Here is an 18,555-nt window from a genome sequence, read left to right as displayed (position 1 = left end):
TGCGCTGCGTGCGGCCACGTGCTCGGCTGGGTTGCGCGGGATGACCGTGCCTCCGGCCTTGCCGCACGCCTAACTTCTGCCTTGCTGTCCACTTCTCTGGGGCAGGGCCTTCCTCTTACGGAAGACCGGCTCCCGGGTCGAGCTCAAGCCGCGCTCCGATGGCTACGGACGTCCCCCCGCTCTGGCCCGGCTGGCACCGAGGGGTGGATCCTCCCCGTCTATGGGGCTCGCATCCAGGCTGCTCCTAAATCTGGCCGTTCCCGTCTAACCCGCAGCCCTTGCCGCGCATCCACACGTCTCAAACTCGCATGTCTTGGCAGCTGTAACACAATGGTCCAGGCGGTCTCTGTGAATCCGTTGCCCAGAAATGTTGGTATCCATTTATCTCGTCTCGGATTGCAAGCTCTTTGGGCAAGGCAGAGCTTTGTTCTGTTTTTCTCGACTGCTTTGTGCAACAAAACCCCGATCTGCTGCTCGGGTTCTTGGGAAAACTAGAGCTGGAAGGGCCCTCCGGGGGCTTGCGTAACCCGGCGGCTCTCGACCCACTTGGGAACATGGATGGTCGGTCTCGACCCAGCGCCTCTCGCCCTCAGGCCCCTAGTGCGTGTGGGGCACGGAGAGCTAAGGGAAAAGCTACGGTTTCCCATGTTCTCCTTTAAGGGAAAATCCACTTTTAAAAGTTTGTTCACAGCCCTTTCGCATATTCTCACGCCCCGCTTTTGGGTTGTGTGTGACCCGCCTGTGAAACACTGATCAAGCCCAACCCCCTTTTTGAGGCAGGAGCGTCACAGTCTAAACCGTCCCAGGCAAGAGGTCTACCCGGCCCTGTGGCCCACTGACCAAACGTCCACAGCCTTGGTAATACGTTCCTCATACTTAGAAAAATTCTTCCTCGCGTACGACCTACAGCTCCCTTGCTGCAACTTGAACCCATTACTTCCGCATCGACTTCATAGACACTAGAGCTGGAAGGGACCTCGGAAGATCGAGTCCGGCCCCCCGGCCCTGGGGGCGGGAAGTCAGCAGGGATCATAGCATCTTGTCCGGTCTCTTACGGCTGCAGAGAACCCTAGACTGCAACAGGCAGACGACTCTTCGCGAGGAGACAGGAGTCAGTTTCTCCGTTTGCCGTCTCCAAATTAATGCAGTGCATTCAACACAATTTTAATACATTCAACTGTCTAGTAACATTCAGTATTACTGAACTTTCTAAATCTTTATTACACTGAACACAGAACATACACAGCTTCTGCAACAGTAGTAGTTAATAATGCATACGGATTTTTAGCCCTATTTAAAGTGATTTTATGGGGAAACCCTATGACTGAAATTCACATTTCACACCCCTGACAATATACACCAGGTGAATAGCCTGTTTTTTACTCCTACACTGATGAATATGCATGCCCTTTTTAATTTGGTAAAATGACAACCTTTGGCTTGTACACTACAGAAAAAAATTGCCTGTGCACTGTAATACTGTTTCAACTGGGAATTCCTTTGTAGAACTAACAGAGGCATCACTACAATTCATTCCAAATTACTGCATTGTTAAGACAGAAATAATATAGGGTGGCTTTTGGTAATTTCTAGAACTAGCTAAAAACACACTTGCTTGTTAGCTGAACCTGCATAGAATAATCCAGTTGGAACAGTTAGAAGTAGCAATAAATAGGATCTACACACACAAAAAAAAAACAAAAAACAAAAAAAACCACCCAAACATTGCTTCTGGAATGCTTCCTTTTAACCTTTAGGTACATTTAAAATGCAAGCCATAGCGAACATGTTTCCAGGTGCAGGAAGAATTTAAACATCAATGCAGCGTGACAGATAGCCCGAAGAGGAAGAACACCTTGGTTTCCAAGTCATAACTTTTTTATTGTGTTTGAAGAATAACTTGTTAGCCACTGCAGTAGCCATGTTCTAGTTTATGTGGAGACAACAGGCACTAGGCCAAATTCTGGCCTCAGTTACACTCCAACAACGCACTACAGACCAGTATTCAGGCCTTGAAGGAGTACTGTACACACCTTTCCATCTGGCATATTAACATTTGATCAGATTGACAGGAAACTGAGTCCAATGTTTTTCGAAAGACTGTAATATTTTCTTTGTTATTAAAATGGCCTTTGACTACATGTGTTATCTTTTTGGTGTGGTATTCTGGCACTTTCCCCTGAGCACATATGGACATTTGTAACCAGTTCTGTGGACTGAAATCAGGCTATAAACATTAAGTAGATAATTAAGTGATAAATTAAGTTTTAGTTCTAATGAGTACTTTCCCCCCATTTTTCAGCAGTGAAAGACTAACGTAGTATCTATTCCTATTCTGCACGAACAGGCAGCATGAAATTGCTACACAATAAAATAGCAAATTACATTTCTTGATCTGTTTCTTGGTATGTTACATCTGATGAATTGACCTCTAGTAATTTTTGCATAGGTTGTTAAAAAAAAACCCATACTTATATGGGGACAGACATGATCACTTGCAGAGAAAAGCTGCACTTTATGTGCCCAAAGAGCTGTTATTTGAGTTTTCTGATAAGAAGTATAGAGGAGGTACATAGGAAGGACAGAGTTACTTTAAACAAAATTTTATTCATTTGTTCTGGGAAAGGAAAATGTACTGATATAAAATAAGTCAAGATTGCATTGACTTTCTTAAAATCTGCTAAAGTTAAACTATGTAGGTATGTTTATACAGTCTCACAGTAATTTTTAGTAGAACATCTCCTTACTTAACTTGGGCTGCAACAAAAGTTACGTTTCAGAACTGTACAGAAAACACACTACTAACTTACTGTGTTATACAGAAACCTGCAATAAGATCATAGCCAAGAGGTATGTTATTTCTCTCCTTTTATACATTGATATTTCCCATGCAGTCAATTATGAAGTGTATGATTAAGTTAAACAGGTTTGTAGTCCAGCTTTGACTCCAGCTTCTTAGAGTCAGCCACTTTCCTTACAGCCTTCATGAAGTCTTCCTGAACTACAAAATCATGATCAGCACGAATTGCAAACATACCTGCGGAAAAGAATATGAGAAATTGTGAGATATCTATAGAATTACTGTGACTTGCAACAATAATACAGCACATTCTTTCGTTCCTCGGAGATCTCAGAACAACAACAGTCTCCCTATGCCTGAAGAAGGGTACTTGTGCTGAAAAGCTTGCAAAGAACGTTCCAGCTACTCAGTTGGTCAAAGAAAAGATATCACATCTACCAAAGGAACCTTGCCTGCCTAATGCAGAACAGTCGTTTTAAAAAGTTATTAGCACTATGTTATTAACACACAGAAAAGACCAAAGTTATTTCGCATAATCTGTATGTAGATTCAGTGAGTAACCAACTGGTGCTCTAATGCATCCAATTTGAGCATAAGTTTTGAAACAAAACATTTATTCTGGAATAATGTTTCTGCATAGGAGCAATACTGACAGAATACAATTGTAGCAGAATAATTATTCATAACATTAGTTGGAGAACTCCATTTTCCCCGTGTAGACAAGCCTGAAGTGGAGAAAGCATGAACACCACGGAGAAGATTCTAAAGAATCACATTTTTGGCATGACTGAAATAACTCCGAGTCGTAAAGAAATTAAAAACAGATTCTCTCTAACCTTTTTCAGACATGTTCCACTTAGTTTCAGGAAACTTCTCTCTATACCTAAACTTCATGGGCACATATGGGTCTCCTATCGGGAGTCTAGACAATACCAAACTACTACTGTTCCAAGTATCAAACATTTTTTCTTTTAATAGTAAATTTCATAGTACTGCAAACACTAAGGACTATCATATTAACCAAGTTTGATAACTGTAAACATAGGCAGATCGCAAGTTTAACCAGCACTGTCATGTACAAGAATGAACTAGCTTCACATCAGTGAACATGATCACGAAGGAATGTTTCAGAATCTCGTTTGCCTGTAGTGCTAGAATAAAATCAGACAAACAGGTCATGAATGTTTAATATCTGTGCCCAGACTCAGCACATCAAACAGAGAGACAAATAAGCTAAGAGCCTCTTCCTTACCTGCTTCAGTACAGACATTTCTTAAATCTGCTCCATTAAAGCCATCTGAAAGCTTCACAATTGCTTCATAATCTATTCATGAAAAGTGACAATTAACTAGAATAACGAACAAGATTGTTTTCCATTAAAATAGAACTTCAAAATGAAACAAAAAAGCCTTGAACATTCTACCATAATTTTTAGTGCAACTTAAAACAGTTCTGAGCTAGACTGAATTTCATTTGATTGCTTTTGCTAGCTATGATATTCCCTCCAGGAATATACAAACATATCAGTCAATAATACTCAATGCAGTTATGTTTAAAAGTTACTAATTTCCAAATATGTGGTTCAAAATTAAATGCAAATATCTACATGAAAGTAATACTATAGCCGAGATTTAGATGTGCTAATTCAAAAACTGGAAGACTATTCACAATAAGCAGAACTTACTCACCCTTGTATATATGCACTATTAATAATGGGCCACTTTAATACAAGTACCAACCTTTGAGAAATGTTAAGCCTGACATACTAAAGGTAGGTACGATTACAAAGAAGGTGACCTGGTTACAATTCCTGGAATAAATTTCCCAAGTCTGGGGCATGTACAGTCTCCATTCAACTGAGTTGCAACACAAAGTATCAAGAAATCTGGACCACAGAGCCATTTTCCTTAGTATCTTTTAAGGAATTTAAAACTGAAAACTCCAGTTAAAAAGTCACATTTGTGCTTACATTATCTTCTATTGAGGATTTTTATAGACACTAACTGAAAAAGTATTTTTCTTTTAGTATTAAGGATCTAAAGATTAGTATGTAATACTAAAAAGTCCTCAAACTCGTCTCCAATTCAACTCCAAGCTTTTCTTCACCTTGTTTCAGCTGTCTTTCATAGATTTCCTTCAATGCAACCACAGAGTGAAGCTGAGAAAATTCTGGTCTATAATAATGCCAATCACTGGAATGTTGTTGCTTTCACTCTATGCCTGCCTCTAACCATGCCCCCAAATAAAGTTCCTTCTGGTTATTACTACTACGTACATTCGTTTGAAGGACTTACTAGTGCAACCCATCTGCAACACCGTAAAGCACAAAAGTGATGGATCCTTCACATAAAGCCACTTTTCCGTTGCTTTCAACTTTTTCTTTTTGAATGGAACAGGGAGTCTCACTTGTGTCAGAACTATATATGGATCCGAGAATATCTTTTGATGAATGGGAATGTTCACTTACCTCTAAGGTACTTCCTTATACAATGGGGTGGGGAGCAGGAAAAAAAGTCCTGTCCAGTATACAACCTAGGGTTTCTCCAATTTGTGGTTTTATTTAAAGTATTATTATACACTTCATATTTTATGAAGTGAGATTCAGTAATAGCTCAATGTGGGTCTTCTTAAAACAAAACAAAAAAACCTAAGGAGTATTGGGGGGGAGAGGCGCAGAGATGGAGGAGGTGGAGAGACATTATAAGGACCTGGAGTAGAAAACAATTTACTTTCTCCCCATTCTTAAAAAATGAGCAGTCACACTCAAAGAAAATATTGAAGCAGTTCTGTACTCACCTATTTCACCATGTTTAGTGATAGGACCTGCATGAATCTTCAAAATATCTAATCTGGCTTGTTCATTGGGTAGATCAATATCTTAAAAAAGAGGGGAAAAAAGGACTTTTTAAATGAATATGGGAAAACAAACGAAATGCACAGAGTCAAACACACAACTGATAACAGAAAACAGCTCAACTCACGGATTTTTCTATCTAGTCTTCCTGGCCGCAGCAATGCAGGATCCAACGTGTCTGGTCTATTTGTAGCCATGATCATTTTAACTCTGTGTAGAGTGTCAAATCCATCCATTTGATTCAGTAACTGGAGGAAATGGGGATTAAAAAAAATGAGTAGTTTTAAAACCGACGCTCCTGCCATATACCACACAATTCAGTTTTTATTAGTCATTAGATACAAAAAGTTGTATAGAAATAGTAAATCTGAGACACTACCAAGCTCCCTGATTGAAGACCACGTTCCCCTGTGCATTCTGTAGTCAAAGGTGGGCTTTTGAAAATCATTATGAATGCCTTATCCAATGTACACAAAGCGTGACCAGAGGGAGCAACATGAAAAACTGGAAAAAGTGAACAATGTAAAGCACTAAAAAAAACTGTTTGAAGTTATGCCTTCAATATACTGTACTAAGGATGATGCTTAAATTGTTTGAATAAAAAGCACCTAAAATATTAGCTTGTACCAGAAGGCATTTAATTAAATAGATAAGGTTTGCTGTAGTTCTGTTGTGAAGATGACCACCTTTTATTCTTTGCTGGCAGTGATTTTGTCTTACATATCAGGCAGAAATATTGACTTAATATGCACTCCTTTAGGCAAAAGGCACATCAACAGAATCTATGTAATCAAATATATTAGGTATTGCAGGCTATATTTGGGGGAGGAGAGGGGTGAAATTCCTTAGTATTTTAAGAGTTAATCATGTGTAGTTAATACTCCAAAATGATAATGGTGAAAACTGTAGGAGCTTGAACTGAAAGCCTCTATCCACAGAAACAAATTCTGGGGCCTGTTTTCCCTTGGAAAAGAGAGCTAGCGATCACCAACATTTAGACAAGGTGCATTAACAATCAACAAGGTCAGCTCATGAAGAACCCAGAGCCAAGTCTTGAGGTGGAAAGCTTCCCAAGTCACATGTGAAGTGGATTTATATGCAATACATGACTATGCTCTTGGGATCTCAAACAGTTTTAAAGCTGTGTTTTTCAAAGAATTGTCAGTTGATCTTTAACTGAATAGTAACAGTCTCAAGACTCTGGATTATAATATACTGATTTACATGTCTAGTATTTATTTAATGCTGACCTTTTGGTTAAAGAAGTAAAAGCAGTTCATCAGTTTACCTCCATCAGAGTTCTCTGAATTTCTCTATCAGCTGAAGTTCCTTCAGAAAAACGACGGCCACCTGTAATATGTTAAGCCTGAAAGTTAACTGCGTGCTGTTTTCCTACTGGAGAGTTCATATGGTTCCAAAGCTAAATATATTTTAGTGCAATTAAATGGCAAATAAAGAGTTTAGTAAAAGTTCAGAAGAATTTGGTCAACCTACCCCAGACAAATACCAACAGGTTTTATTTTAAATTAGTTTTAAAAGCTCCAGAAGCAAATTGAAAGGAGGTACTTCTTCAACCCTGGGGAGGGTTGTTTTTTTGCACAAAAACACTTCTCAACAATCAAGTCTGTATTTGTCTTTTATGAAAAGAGAGGAAAAAAGAGCAGTGCTTCAGAGCTGACTAAAATATTCACAGGAAACATTAGCCACCTTACAGGCCATTAGGCTTACCAATAGCATCTATTTCATCCATGAAAATGATACATGGCTGATGATCTCTGGCATAGTTGAACATTTCTCTTATCAGTCGGGCGCTTTCACCAATGTACTTGTCTACAATTGAACTAGACACAACCTGTTGAAAACAAGCAGGGGCTATGAGCAACTGACTGAACTCCAAAGAGTTTCAGTTTAGCTTAGTTAAAAAAAATGCTGTTATTTTACCTTTAAGAAATTGCAGTCTAGCTGGCTAGCAACCGCTCCTGCCAAGAGTGTTTTCCCTGTACCTGGATGGATGGACAGAGACTAAGGCTGTTCAACTGGTAGATCAACCAATTACCAAAGTTTCAAATGACAATATTGCCAGCATACAAAGACATTAATGTAATTCAGCAGGTGTTTTCTAAGGGCACATTTCAACACTATTATATCGTAATGAGAACGAAACTTGAGAGGCCTGCCTTGCAGGTTCATGGATGGCAAGGATGTTTCTAGAAAGCGCAATGCAGTATCACGTAGAATATGAGTGTGCTTGGGTACCAGAAGCCATAGTAGCTTGGGCAGAAGGTCGCACTATTAGGAGGGCAAATACCTGGGAAGGAACACCAAATGAAACAGATGTACAGCTTCCAGTATGCAAGCTAGTATCTGCATGGCAGTGCACTGCACAACAACCACACCCAAAGGCTTGTTCTGACTTTAGAATCAGCAGAAATTCTAACTGGAAGAAGAGGTGTCTAGAGTCATATACTAACCTGGCGGACCATACAGCAAGCAACCTTTTGGAGGTATAATTCCCACACGCTGGAATAATTCTGGGTTTGTAAGTGGCAATTCTATGACCTATTGAGAGAAGAAGTTAGGTATTTAGTTTCAGGCCAGCGAGGCTGTTGTATCATAAACACGTTGATGTAACTATAACATGAAATCTGGTTTCCTATTTCTTTTAGAAGAAGAGAATGAAGTTACAACTAGAATCTCAGCAAACAATATTACAGTTTTGGGGCGCTCTCCTTAAACAGGATTCCTTCCTTAAAGGCACTGTGAAACAGGTCTACTTTTGCCTTCTGGACCTGCACAGCTATACCTCTGTTCCCATTCCGTATTCCAACCTTCTACCACTTTTCTTGTAACTAGTTCCTTTGAAACCAGTTCCGAGTGCATTCACACTCATGACTACGCAGACTAACTCCAACAATGACATCAGTGACTCCAGCACAGGCTACAATCTGGTCCACTATCATCACCACCCTCTCTGGCACACTGTACAACTCCTTCACCTTCATGGTGCACAGCCATTGCCTTCAGGACACACCTGTTTTAGCACAATTTCAATCAAGTCTCCACATCTGACTTTGACTCCATATTTGACTTTGGGGTCCAGCTGTGACGAGAGATGCAGGGAGGAAGCCCGTCATGCCTCCGCGAGCCCAGAACCCCAACAGATGCGGCAGACCCTGACCTTGACCCCCAACACAGCCGGGAGGTAAGTGGGGCCCGCGGTAGTGGGCAGATACAAACCTGATGACCTTCAACATAGAGAAATGCAAGGTGCTCCGCCTCGGGAGGAAAAACCCACATCATACCTATAGTGCTACTGAGTGAAGCACTGCTGAGCCTATGTCTGAAAGAGACTTGGGGGTCATGATTGACCATAAGGTGTATATGAGCCACCAATGCAATGCCACACCCAGCAAAGCAAATAAAACCCTGGCTTTTACTGATGCATCTCAAACAAGAACCAAAGTGTCATTCTCCTGCTCTATTCAGCCTTGGTGAGGCCACAGCTGGAGTACTGCATCCAATTCTGGGCTCCGCACTTTAAAAAGGATGTGGAGAAGCTGGAGAGAGTCCAGAGGAGAGCCACGTGCATGATCAGAGGTCAAGACAGCAGGCCTTATGAGGAGAGGCTGAGGCACAGGGCACTTCAGCTTGGAAAAGCATAGGCTAAAAGGAGACTTGGTGGCAGCCTATAAGTATATCAGGGGTGTGCATCAGGACCTGGGAAAATGTCTGTTCACCAGGGCTCCCCCAGGGAAAACAAGATCCAATGGTCACAAACTGCTAGAAGACCATTTTAGACTGGACATAAGGAAGAACTACTTTACTGTCCGAGTCTCCAGAATATGGAATAGACTCCCCCCAGAAGTGGTGCAAGCACCTACTCTGGACACATTCAAGATGCGTTTGGATGACTTCTTGCCCTTGGGCAGGAGGGTGGACCAGATGATCTCACGAGGTCCCTTCCAGCCCTAATGACTATGAAATCTTTTAAATCTCTTGGCCCACACATAGCACTGAGTGAGACTGCAAGCAGTCTGGGAAGGTGGCATACTCTGTTCGGATATGCCAACAAAGCAATCAGAAGTATGACTGCAGCATAGATAAACATGCCTCAGCCTGATTTAAGTGAGTTCAGATACAGGCGGCAACAAATGGATGTCATTACAAGCTTCAGTTTAGGCTAGCCACCATACCAAGTACTCAGATTCCAGTGGAGCCCATGCTCGGCACTGCACTGCTCGTATTTCTCTTCCATCCTTCCAGTTGGCAGCAGCCGGAGGCACCAGGAAGTTAACTGGCGGCTCCAGAGATGGTGTCTTCAGGAGGGATTCGGATTCTACAACCACGACCAGCACTTCCAGGGAGAAGGCTTCCTAGGATGGGACAATCTTCATCTCTCTCCTAGAGGTAAGCATCTGTTCTCCGGCAGGTTAGCTGATCTCTGAAGAGCTTTAAACTAGGTTTGACGGGGGATGGGGAACCAGTGGTCGATGAGAACCCAGGGCTGGAAAGCCACAATCAAGGCACTGGACCTAACCAGGTAAGTACTAAGGGGAAATACACCCCATCAAGGCAAAGGGACACCAAGAGCACCCACTGGGGGGTAAAATGTCTTTACACCAATGCCAGGAGTATGGGGAACAAGCAGGAGGAGCTCACACTCCTACTTGTTAGAACACAGTATGACCTAGTTGGTTTAACTGAAACATGGTGGGATTCTACACACGACTGGGCGGTAGGCACTGAGGGGTACAGGTTATATAGACAAGACAAAGTGGGGAGAAAAGGCAGGGGTGTAGCTCTGTGCTAAGGAGCAGTACACATCATCCGTCGTCAAGGCAGGAGTGGAGGAGGGGAATACCGAGGCATTGTGGGTCAGGATCCAAGGTGGGGCCAGGGGAAAAGGACTTGGTAGTAGGGGTCTACTACAGACCTCCTCACCAGGATGACGAGTTAGACAGGGTATTCTCCAAGCAGCTCTCAGATGCCATACAGGCGAGGGAGGCAGTGGTCATGGGGGACCTAAATTACCCCGACATCAACTGGGAGGAACAGGCAGCCAAAACTAGCTCCTCAATTAAATTCTTACACTGTGTTCAGGACCTTCACCTAACCCAGATGGTGTCCAGTCCCACCAGGTGTAGCACCTTGCACCAGGGGTAGCACCTGGCCTTAACAACAGGGGATGATCTCGTGGGGGACCTGTGGGTACACAGTAACCTGGGTGATAGTGACCACCACTTGGTAGAGTTCACTATCCAGCAAAGGGTGAGAAAAATATCCAGTGATGCTGAAGTTTTAGACTTCAGAAAGGCCAACATTAGTAAACTTAGAAACCTAGTTAGTAAGGTGGCAGAACTCAAGAGCATCAAGCTAATGGGGGTCCAAGAGGGTTGGAAGTTTTTCAAGGGAGTGATCCTTGGGGCATAAAAGGAGTCTATCCCCTTACCCAGGAAAGGGGCCAAGGGGATAAAAAAGCCCCCTTGCCTGAACAGGGAGCTTCAAGACAGACTGGGGGGGCAAAGAAAGAGATCTACAGGCAGTGGAAGCAGGGGGCAGCCGCCAAGGAGGGCCACTCGCATGGTTAGTGGTCTCCGTGAAAGACTACGAGGGGAGGTTGAGGGATCTGGATCTCTTCAGCCTTTACAAAAGACAGCTATGGGGTGACCTTGTAGCCGCCTATAACTTTATCAGAGCAGGACAGCATGGAATTGGGGATGCGCCGTTTACCAGAGCACCCCAGGGAGTAACTAGGAATAATGGGTGCAAACTAGTGGAGAGATTTAAGTTAGACATTAGGAAGAAATTTTTTACAGTAAGGGTGGCCAGAGTCTGGAACAGGCTTCCAAGAGAGGTGGTGCTATCACCTAACTTGGAGGTCTTCAAGAGGAGGCTAGGGTCGTCTGACCTCAGTCGTCTTTCCTGCCAGGGGCAGGGGGTCAGACATGATGATCCATTGGATCCCTTCCGACTCTACAATCTATGAATCATTGGACTATCAATACCTGAACTAACTAGGTTAAATCAAACTTTGGTATGCCACCACCTATCATATTACCTACCTTCAATTATAGTATAGAGCTACCTTGGGTACCTGTACCATAGTGTGAATATTCTAACATCCTAGAATAACCATCTTTTAGGGATGATATGGATAATTTAGAGACCTTTTGATAAATCTATGCATTTCAGACAGAGACAATATGTATTTATCAAAAGGTCTCCCTAAATTATCTAATAGATAGATAGATATAGGTTAAATATATGTTTACCAAAAGGTTTCTCTAAATCTAATAGGTATCTATCTCCTATTTATAATATGCACATACATACGTATTACATATTATATATGCATATGCAATTCTACTCTGATAGGAAACTCCAACATCCTCTCTCAAGATTATCCAAGGTAAATGTCATATTGATTTTTATCTACACATTTGTGGCATGACTGAATGCAAACTCCACTCTCATCCAGCTAGAAGATAAAACTTCTCCCTCAATAGGTTTTCTAAACAATATGTACTGGACTCAATGTCTCATTCAACCTATCCAGCCCTAATAAATGTGAAGTATACGTTTTCCTCAGCATAGTTAGAACAGTTCAGCAAGTATTTCTATAAAACCAGATACCTCTCTTAGCTCCCTTATTTGTTCCGATAATCCACCAATCTCAGAATACGAAACATTCCCTGGATCTTCATGAGACATATTGTAAACCAATGGATCCACTTCTCTTGGCAAATATCTGTAGTATTTGAGTATTAATAAAAGAGAAATTAACTTTTCAATTCAGCAGATATGCATACATAATCATTTAAATACCATTTTAAAGCCAGTCTTCCTGAAAAACTGACAGCAAACACAATTATTGAAGTCTGTTTCCATCCCCCCAGTCCTAACACATTGTCAAGAAAGATCAAAAACAAAAAAAATGTGTACTTCCCATGGAGGGTTTCATTTGCATGAAAAATCATTTACATACACCCCCCCCCCATACAAGGTTTTTTTTCTAAACAAACAAAAGGAACAGATCTAATAAAACTGAACGATCACTTTTGTACAAGTAACATATATTACATTTGAAGGAAATATGTGTTTTTTAAACTACAGGATTTAATTCATACTCTAACTCTGCAACGTATCTAGACTAATTCACTATGAAGCAAATACCACCTCTCCCCAACAATGTGGCTACAAACTTACCTCATAATAGTGAGTGTGGTCATGTCAAGAGCAACTCTTGTCCCAGGCTTCAGCTTACTCTTGTCAAGCTGGTTGCGAGAAGATTTTATTAGAATGCGACCACAAACACATTAACTTGTTCTTTGTCAGTAAAGAAAGAGAAAGTGCTTGCTCTCAGCTGAATACAGATGGCAACTTGACTCCTTCCTTAAATGAAGACAGCTCATCAAGCAGGATATGATGGTTTTTATTACCCCTGCCTTCTGTCCACACCTCAAGCTATAAAGCAAACCACCACTCCAAGGCAGAGAAGTGCTGGCCCATCACTCCAGATTATTTTGTGATTTCAGGAGAAGCAATTCAGGAGTTGAACTACAGTGTGGATGTCCTGCATTTGCAAAGTCACTAAACCATAGGAAGATCGCTGTTTGAACAGGTGCTATAAAAATCAGTAGTTTCCAATCTGCACTTGCCGGTAGTAATGATGCCTGCTAACTAGAGAAACAACCACAGTGAAACCATGTTAGGAATATAGGTATTGCTATTAAAAAGAAAATAAAATAGATCAAGCAATCTAATTAATCCAGTATCCTGTCCAACAATGGACAAAACTAATGGTTAAAAAAAAAGATGCAGACAACCTTCTGTAAACTACCACACAATACTCTGCCTGCAGAAAAAACTGTTTTCTACATGCTAATAGTTAGGAGATTTGAATATGCAATGAAGTGCAAGAGTTTGCACCCTCCAAAGCCCCTGGGTTTAAGAACACAAAATAACTGGACATTCTTGTTATTCATATGGATGTATATAATCCTTTGCTGAACCTGCTATGCTCCTGCTATCAGTAGGTGCAGTAGGATTTGCTGCCACCGTTGTTTTTAATGTTTTGAGCCTACCACCATTTTATATTTTCACATCCCTGTTTTGTGAGAAAGGGTGAGCAGAAGTTCCCAGGCCACCTTCCCTAAGCCACTCGTTGTTTGTATGCCTTTGTCTTGTCCTCTCTCACCTGTTCCAATCTGTTTCTTTGCCACCTGCCTGCCCCTGCACCCCAATCTGTCAACTGTTTGAGATGAAATGACTAGAACAGAAGCCAGCGCCATGGGCGAGGCAAACCCTTGCTATATACAATGCCAATAAAGTGCTTCCCTGATGTTCTCCACCCCGTTCTTTATGGCCTTCCTATTGTTCAGCAGCAGATGAAACTGCAGACACTGAGCAGGGGGAGCAAGAACCCAACACTGATGCTCAAGTCAAGCCGCTTCCTACTACACATGCAACTTCACATAGTGCTACTAGTGATTGTCATATCAGTATGGCATCTGTTTGTAGGGTTCAGTGAGGCCACTTCATTCTTCTTCAGCCTTTCACAACTGTAGGATTTACCACCTTATCCATTACCCTTTACTACTTAAGAGATAGTGGCATCATCAACCTTAGTGCAGAATTTTGTGTCACTGTTCTGTTAGCCTTTTGCCTGAAGCAAAGCTGATTTTCCTACTAGCTTCCTGATCTGTAACATGTTTTGTCTCTCACACCATGTCGACTACCCATATGGTCATTAATTTACATTTTTTTAAATACTGAGAAAATATTGTTCAAGAAAAACATTGACAAGTTTTACAAAATAAAAGTGATCCTTCCTTAAATCAGAACATTCCTTATTCCCCCTTGCTGTGCAGACTTGCCTGCACAAAGCTATTGTTTCTGGTCCATCAGCTCAACATGCTGTACAGGGAGTTATTTCCTTGATGTTTGCTCATCACCACTTCCCAAATGGTGTTTGGCATCAAGCCTGGGCTCTTGGCACTTTGCAAGATTAAACAGTATTTCATTCAAAAGAAACTCATTGATATGCTCCACAAGTCCAGACTGACCAAATAAAAATTCTTTAGGAATCACCATCCCTCCCCATCAATGTCACTACCCCCTCATCCTATCCACCCAGCTATGCACCCAAGAAGGTATGTCAAATGTCCTAGGTCTTCAGAATTGATTGGTTATCCTACTGCATCACTTAACAGTGGTTCTGCTTTATGATGACACTGCCCAGAAAACGAAGTGTAAGCCTGTACAGCTATTTTAAGAGTACTGGGTTCCCTGCTAATAAAGTGATTTCTAGCACTGCTTATTTACAAATCTAGTTAGTTGCCTTATTTTTTAGTTTCCTTAACATGAAAACTGCCATTTACTGGGTCATATTGTAGGTCCATCTTGCCCAGCACGGTGGCAGAAAGTAAATGCTGAAAGGGAGAGTGAACTGGGTATGACCAGGGTTTCTTCCCCCACTGTTCTCTCACTTGCAGCCTCCAGCACTTAAAGCAATTCTTTCAGGTGGAGGGCTGCTTAATGTGTTTTGGTGAGCTGTTGAGGACTGAGTGGGTAGCACCGCCCCTTGACAGTTGCCCCACCCCCTGGTCACCATCTTGGGACTGGAAGTCCCACTCCCTCTGGGGTTTCCCTCCCATGCCACTACCCTACCAGCTGCCCAGAGCAAGCAGGAAGCAGACCAGGTTCCCAGGGGCTGCAGCAGTGGGAGCAGCAGCCTCACCCAGAAGCTGCATGCTGGCTGGGCCAAGCCCTTCTGCCCATGAGGGTGGTAGAAGTGAGGTGCAATAGGGTATGTTTGGGGGGTGGGGGTGTAGTACACATGGGTGCCTTGCTCCCACCCTCGTGGAGGGAAGGGCTGGGTGGGGTGCAATTTGTTGGGGGGCACTGCAGGCTGTATGAAAGTGCTTGGCAGGTTGAATCTGGCCCATGGGTTGTATTTTGCCTGCCCCAATTTAAAGTCTAGGAAGTTCTAATTCAGAGGCTGTATCCCTAACCTCCATACTCAATAGGATGCCCCTTTCCTCCAAGAATGCATCCAATTCCTTTTTGAATCTGGCTAAACGGTCAGCTTCCACAACATCTGGTAGCAATGAGTTCCATACTTTAATTCTGCGCTATATCAAAATGAATTTCCTCTCGTTAGTTTTAAACTTACTGTGTACTAGTTTCATTTAGTGAGCCTTACCTTCTTGTATTCTGCGAGAGTAAATAATAAATCTCTATCAACTTTCTCGTCACCATTTAGTATTTTGTAAATCCTTCTCATGTCCCAACTCAAGGGTGTCTTTTCTAAACTGAATAGGCCTAGCCTCTTTAGTCTCTCCTTATATGGACGCCCCTCCATACAACTCCTCACATGGAAGCCCCTCTTATACCACTAATTATCCTTGTTGCCCTTCTCTGGACCTTCTTCAATTCCTCTATATCCTTTTTGAGGTTTGGGGAACAGAAGTGGCCACAGTACTCAAGGTGTAGATGCACTGGATTTATAAAGGTGCACCATGATACTTTCAGTTTTACTTACAATTCCCTTCTTAATAATCCCTGCCATTTGAATAATTGTGTGTCATCAGCAGATTTGGCCACCTCACTACTCACTCCCTTTTACAGATCATTTATTAATATGTTAAACAGCTCTGGTCCCAACACAGATTCCATGTGAGCATGGAAAGGAGGTAAAAAAAAAAAAGTAGAAAAAAATTAAAAAATTAAGCATTGAATTCTGGCACAGAATCTTTCTTCAAAAATGGTGCAAGTTTTCCAGGTAAAATTAAAGCCCATGTTCCCCAGGCAGACACTTTTAAACCTTTTTAAAATCTTATTTAACCTTTCACTCAATTACACTATTCATCCTAAGCTTTATATGTAAAGAGTGGAGCTGAAAAACCCCAAGAAATCAAAGTTACAAATGTTTTACACCACTCATGAGCAATTTCCCCCTCTTTTTAAAGATACTACAAAATTAAGGGTTATAATCGGATTTGGTTTCTTTTCCTTTTTATGAAGATCAAGTCTAAAACACTAACATTGGAGTCATACTGAGTCTCTTATTTAGATTTTTTCTAAATATATGCGATAACATGCTTGTGATACATCAGAAGTCACAGTCATGACTACTTCATTTTCAGAAAGCTACGTATGAATTAAATAAGTTTGTGGTTTTTCAGAAATTCATAGCATAATAAAGAAACCACTTTTCTGTTTTGTTTTTTCAGGAGGTGAAAAAAGATATCAGAAATGTAATATTGTTCCAACCTTCTTAGAAACTTGCCATGTTGTCCTCTAGCATATTTTCTGTTTGAGACAACCTAAATTTCTAGTTTCAAAATTGACATCTACATCCTTAAGCTTCCTTTTCTCTGCATCAAGATATGGGATGACATCACTTGCCAGCTCCCCCTGCTGGCTCTCCGATTGCTGAACACTTTCAGCTAGTAATTCCTACCAAATGGCTTGAAAAATCTCTCAGATCAGCTAATCCCTGATAAACATAAATGCATCATATTCAGTCCATACTATTTAACAGTGTGTTAACTAGCAAGCAGTTCTTAACAGCACAATGTTTCCTACTTTCTTCTATGACCAGCTGCCACCAACTCCTATTTTCATTTCAGCAGAAATGGGTAAGAAAACAGGATGAAAACTGAGATGTATTACTGGATGTATGTGCTTCCTGTAATAACTCTCTGCAACATGTCAGTGCCTTTGCACTTTTTTTAAAAAAAATAAAAGATGCATCTCCCAATAGTAACTTTAAGCTTATTTCTATTAACAAGGCTGGAAAGAAGAATTAAGTGTGTGTGCAAGGTGCTTGGATGAAATGGCTGTGGCAGGGCACCTTTGGTGCCTGCCACTTTAAGGGCTGAGCCAGCAGTCTGCTGCTGGCAGCCGGAAGGACAACACCCGGCTGAGCTGCTGCTCACAACACCTTGGAGGCAAGGGCAGGAACTATAGGGATGGTAGGAGGCTCCTTCCTGGTCCTGGGTATGACTTGAAACTGCACCCGGCCCAGGAAGGGTGGCCTGGTGGAGCTGTCCCTTGCGGGACAGTCCCCGAGAAGTGCCAGGCCAGTTACCTCCCCGGTGAAAGGTGGGTAGGGGTGCCTTATAACCCCAGCCCCCACTGCTCAGTGGGTGATGAGTAGGAGGATACAGTGGGGGGGGCAGGCACACCTACAGAGGCACCTGAGCCCCAGGAGGGGGAAAATAGGACCCCAAAGAAGGGGCAGTAGTGTGGACCCAGAGAGGGGGCAACAACATGCGTAGAGGCCCGCAGAGTAGGGTGCGCAGTGGCAGCCTGAAGGGCTGTGCGTAGGCAGGGTGTATAGTAGAGTTGCTGTGGTGACCTGAAGGGCTGCATCAGGGATGTGCTGGCTACAGAGGTAGCCATGCCTGAAGGGCAGCACACAGGCAACCCCCATAAGAGTATGTGAAAGTAGAAAGCCACCCAGTGAGGGGCTAGGGCAGGAGTGGGCAAAATACGGCCCGAGGGCCGCATTCAGCCCTCCAGGCCATTCTATCCGGCCTGTGGGGCCCCTAAAAAACTTAGAAAATTTATATTTGCCCCTGGCTGCCTGTCAAAGATGACAGGAGCCATTGGCAATAGGACCCAGGGGGAGCCAGTGGCAGAACTAAACAGCCGCAACAGCAAATCTGGCCCAGCCCCACTCCCTCCGAGGCCCAGTTGGAAGCCTCTGCCTAGCAGGGGCTTCTGGCCTGGGGCTGTTCCTGCCTCCCTGCTCTGAGAGAAATACAGATAAGGAGGAGATGGGGGAGAGAGGCAAGGGAGAATTGTGGGTGATCTTCTCAGGGCCACCTGGGCCAGCTCCTGCAGTGCCAGTGTTGCAGCTGGGAACCATGTGGTACCAGCTGGGGAGGGGTGG

At 42.6% G+C, this 18,555-nt stretch overlaps 1 protein-coding gene across 1 annotated transcript in view; it reads right to left on the bottom strand.

The window, feature by feature from the left end:
• Window positions 1-1,860: 1,860 nt before the first annotated feature.
• Window positions 1,861-18,555, bottom strand: part of PSMC6 (proteasome 26S subunit, ATPase 6) — a 20,453-nt gene continuing 3,758 nt past the window's right edge. The window contains exons 4-13 of the mRNA XM_006024861.3: window positions 12,861-12,928; window positions 12,288-12,402; window positions 8,126-8,213; window positions 7,596-7,657; window positions 7,383-7,506; window positions 6,943-7,004; window positions 5,782-5,902; window positions 5,597-5,677; window positions 4,053-4,124; window positions 1,861-3,037 (exon numbers count right to left, since the gene is read on the bottom strand). Of these exons, the coding sequence (XP_006024923.1) occupies window positions 2,919-3,037; window positions 4,053-4,124; window positions 5,597-5,677; window positions 5,782-5,902; window positions 6,943-7,004; window positions 7,383-7,506; window positions 7,596-7,657; window positions 8,126-8,213; window positions 12,288-12,402; window positions 12,861-12,928 (912 nt within the window). The 3' untranslated portion in view covers window positions 1,861-2,918. The remainder of the gene's footprint in view (window positions 3,038-4,052; window positions 4,125-5,596; window positions 5,678-5,781; window positions 5,903-6,942; window positions 7,005-7,382; window positions 7,507-7,595; window positions 7,658-8,125; window positions 8,214-12,287; window positions 12,403-12,860; window positions 12,929-18,555) is intronic.

The sequence above is a fragment of the Alligator sinensis genome, unplaced genomic scaffold, assembly GCF_000455745.1.
Source record: "Alligator sinensis unplaced genomic scaffold, ASM45574v1 scaffold358_1, whole genome shotgun sequence".
Taxonomy (NCBI): Eukaryota; Metazoa; Chordata; order Crocodylia; family Alligatoridae; genus Alligator; species Alligator sinensis.
This window is presented reverse-complemented; position numbering and strand designations above follow the sequence as displayed.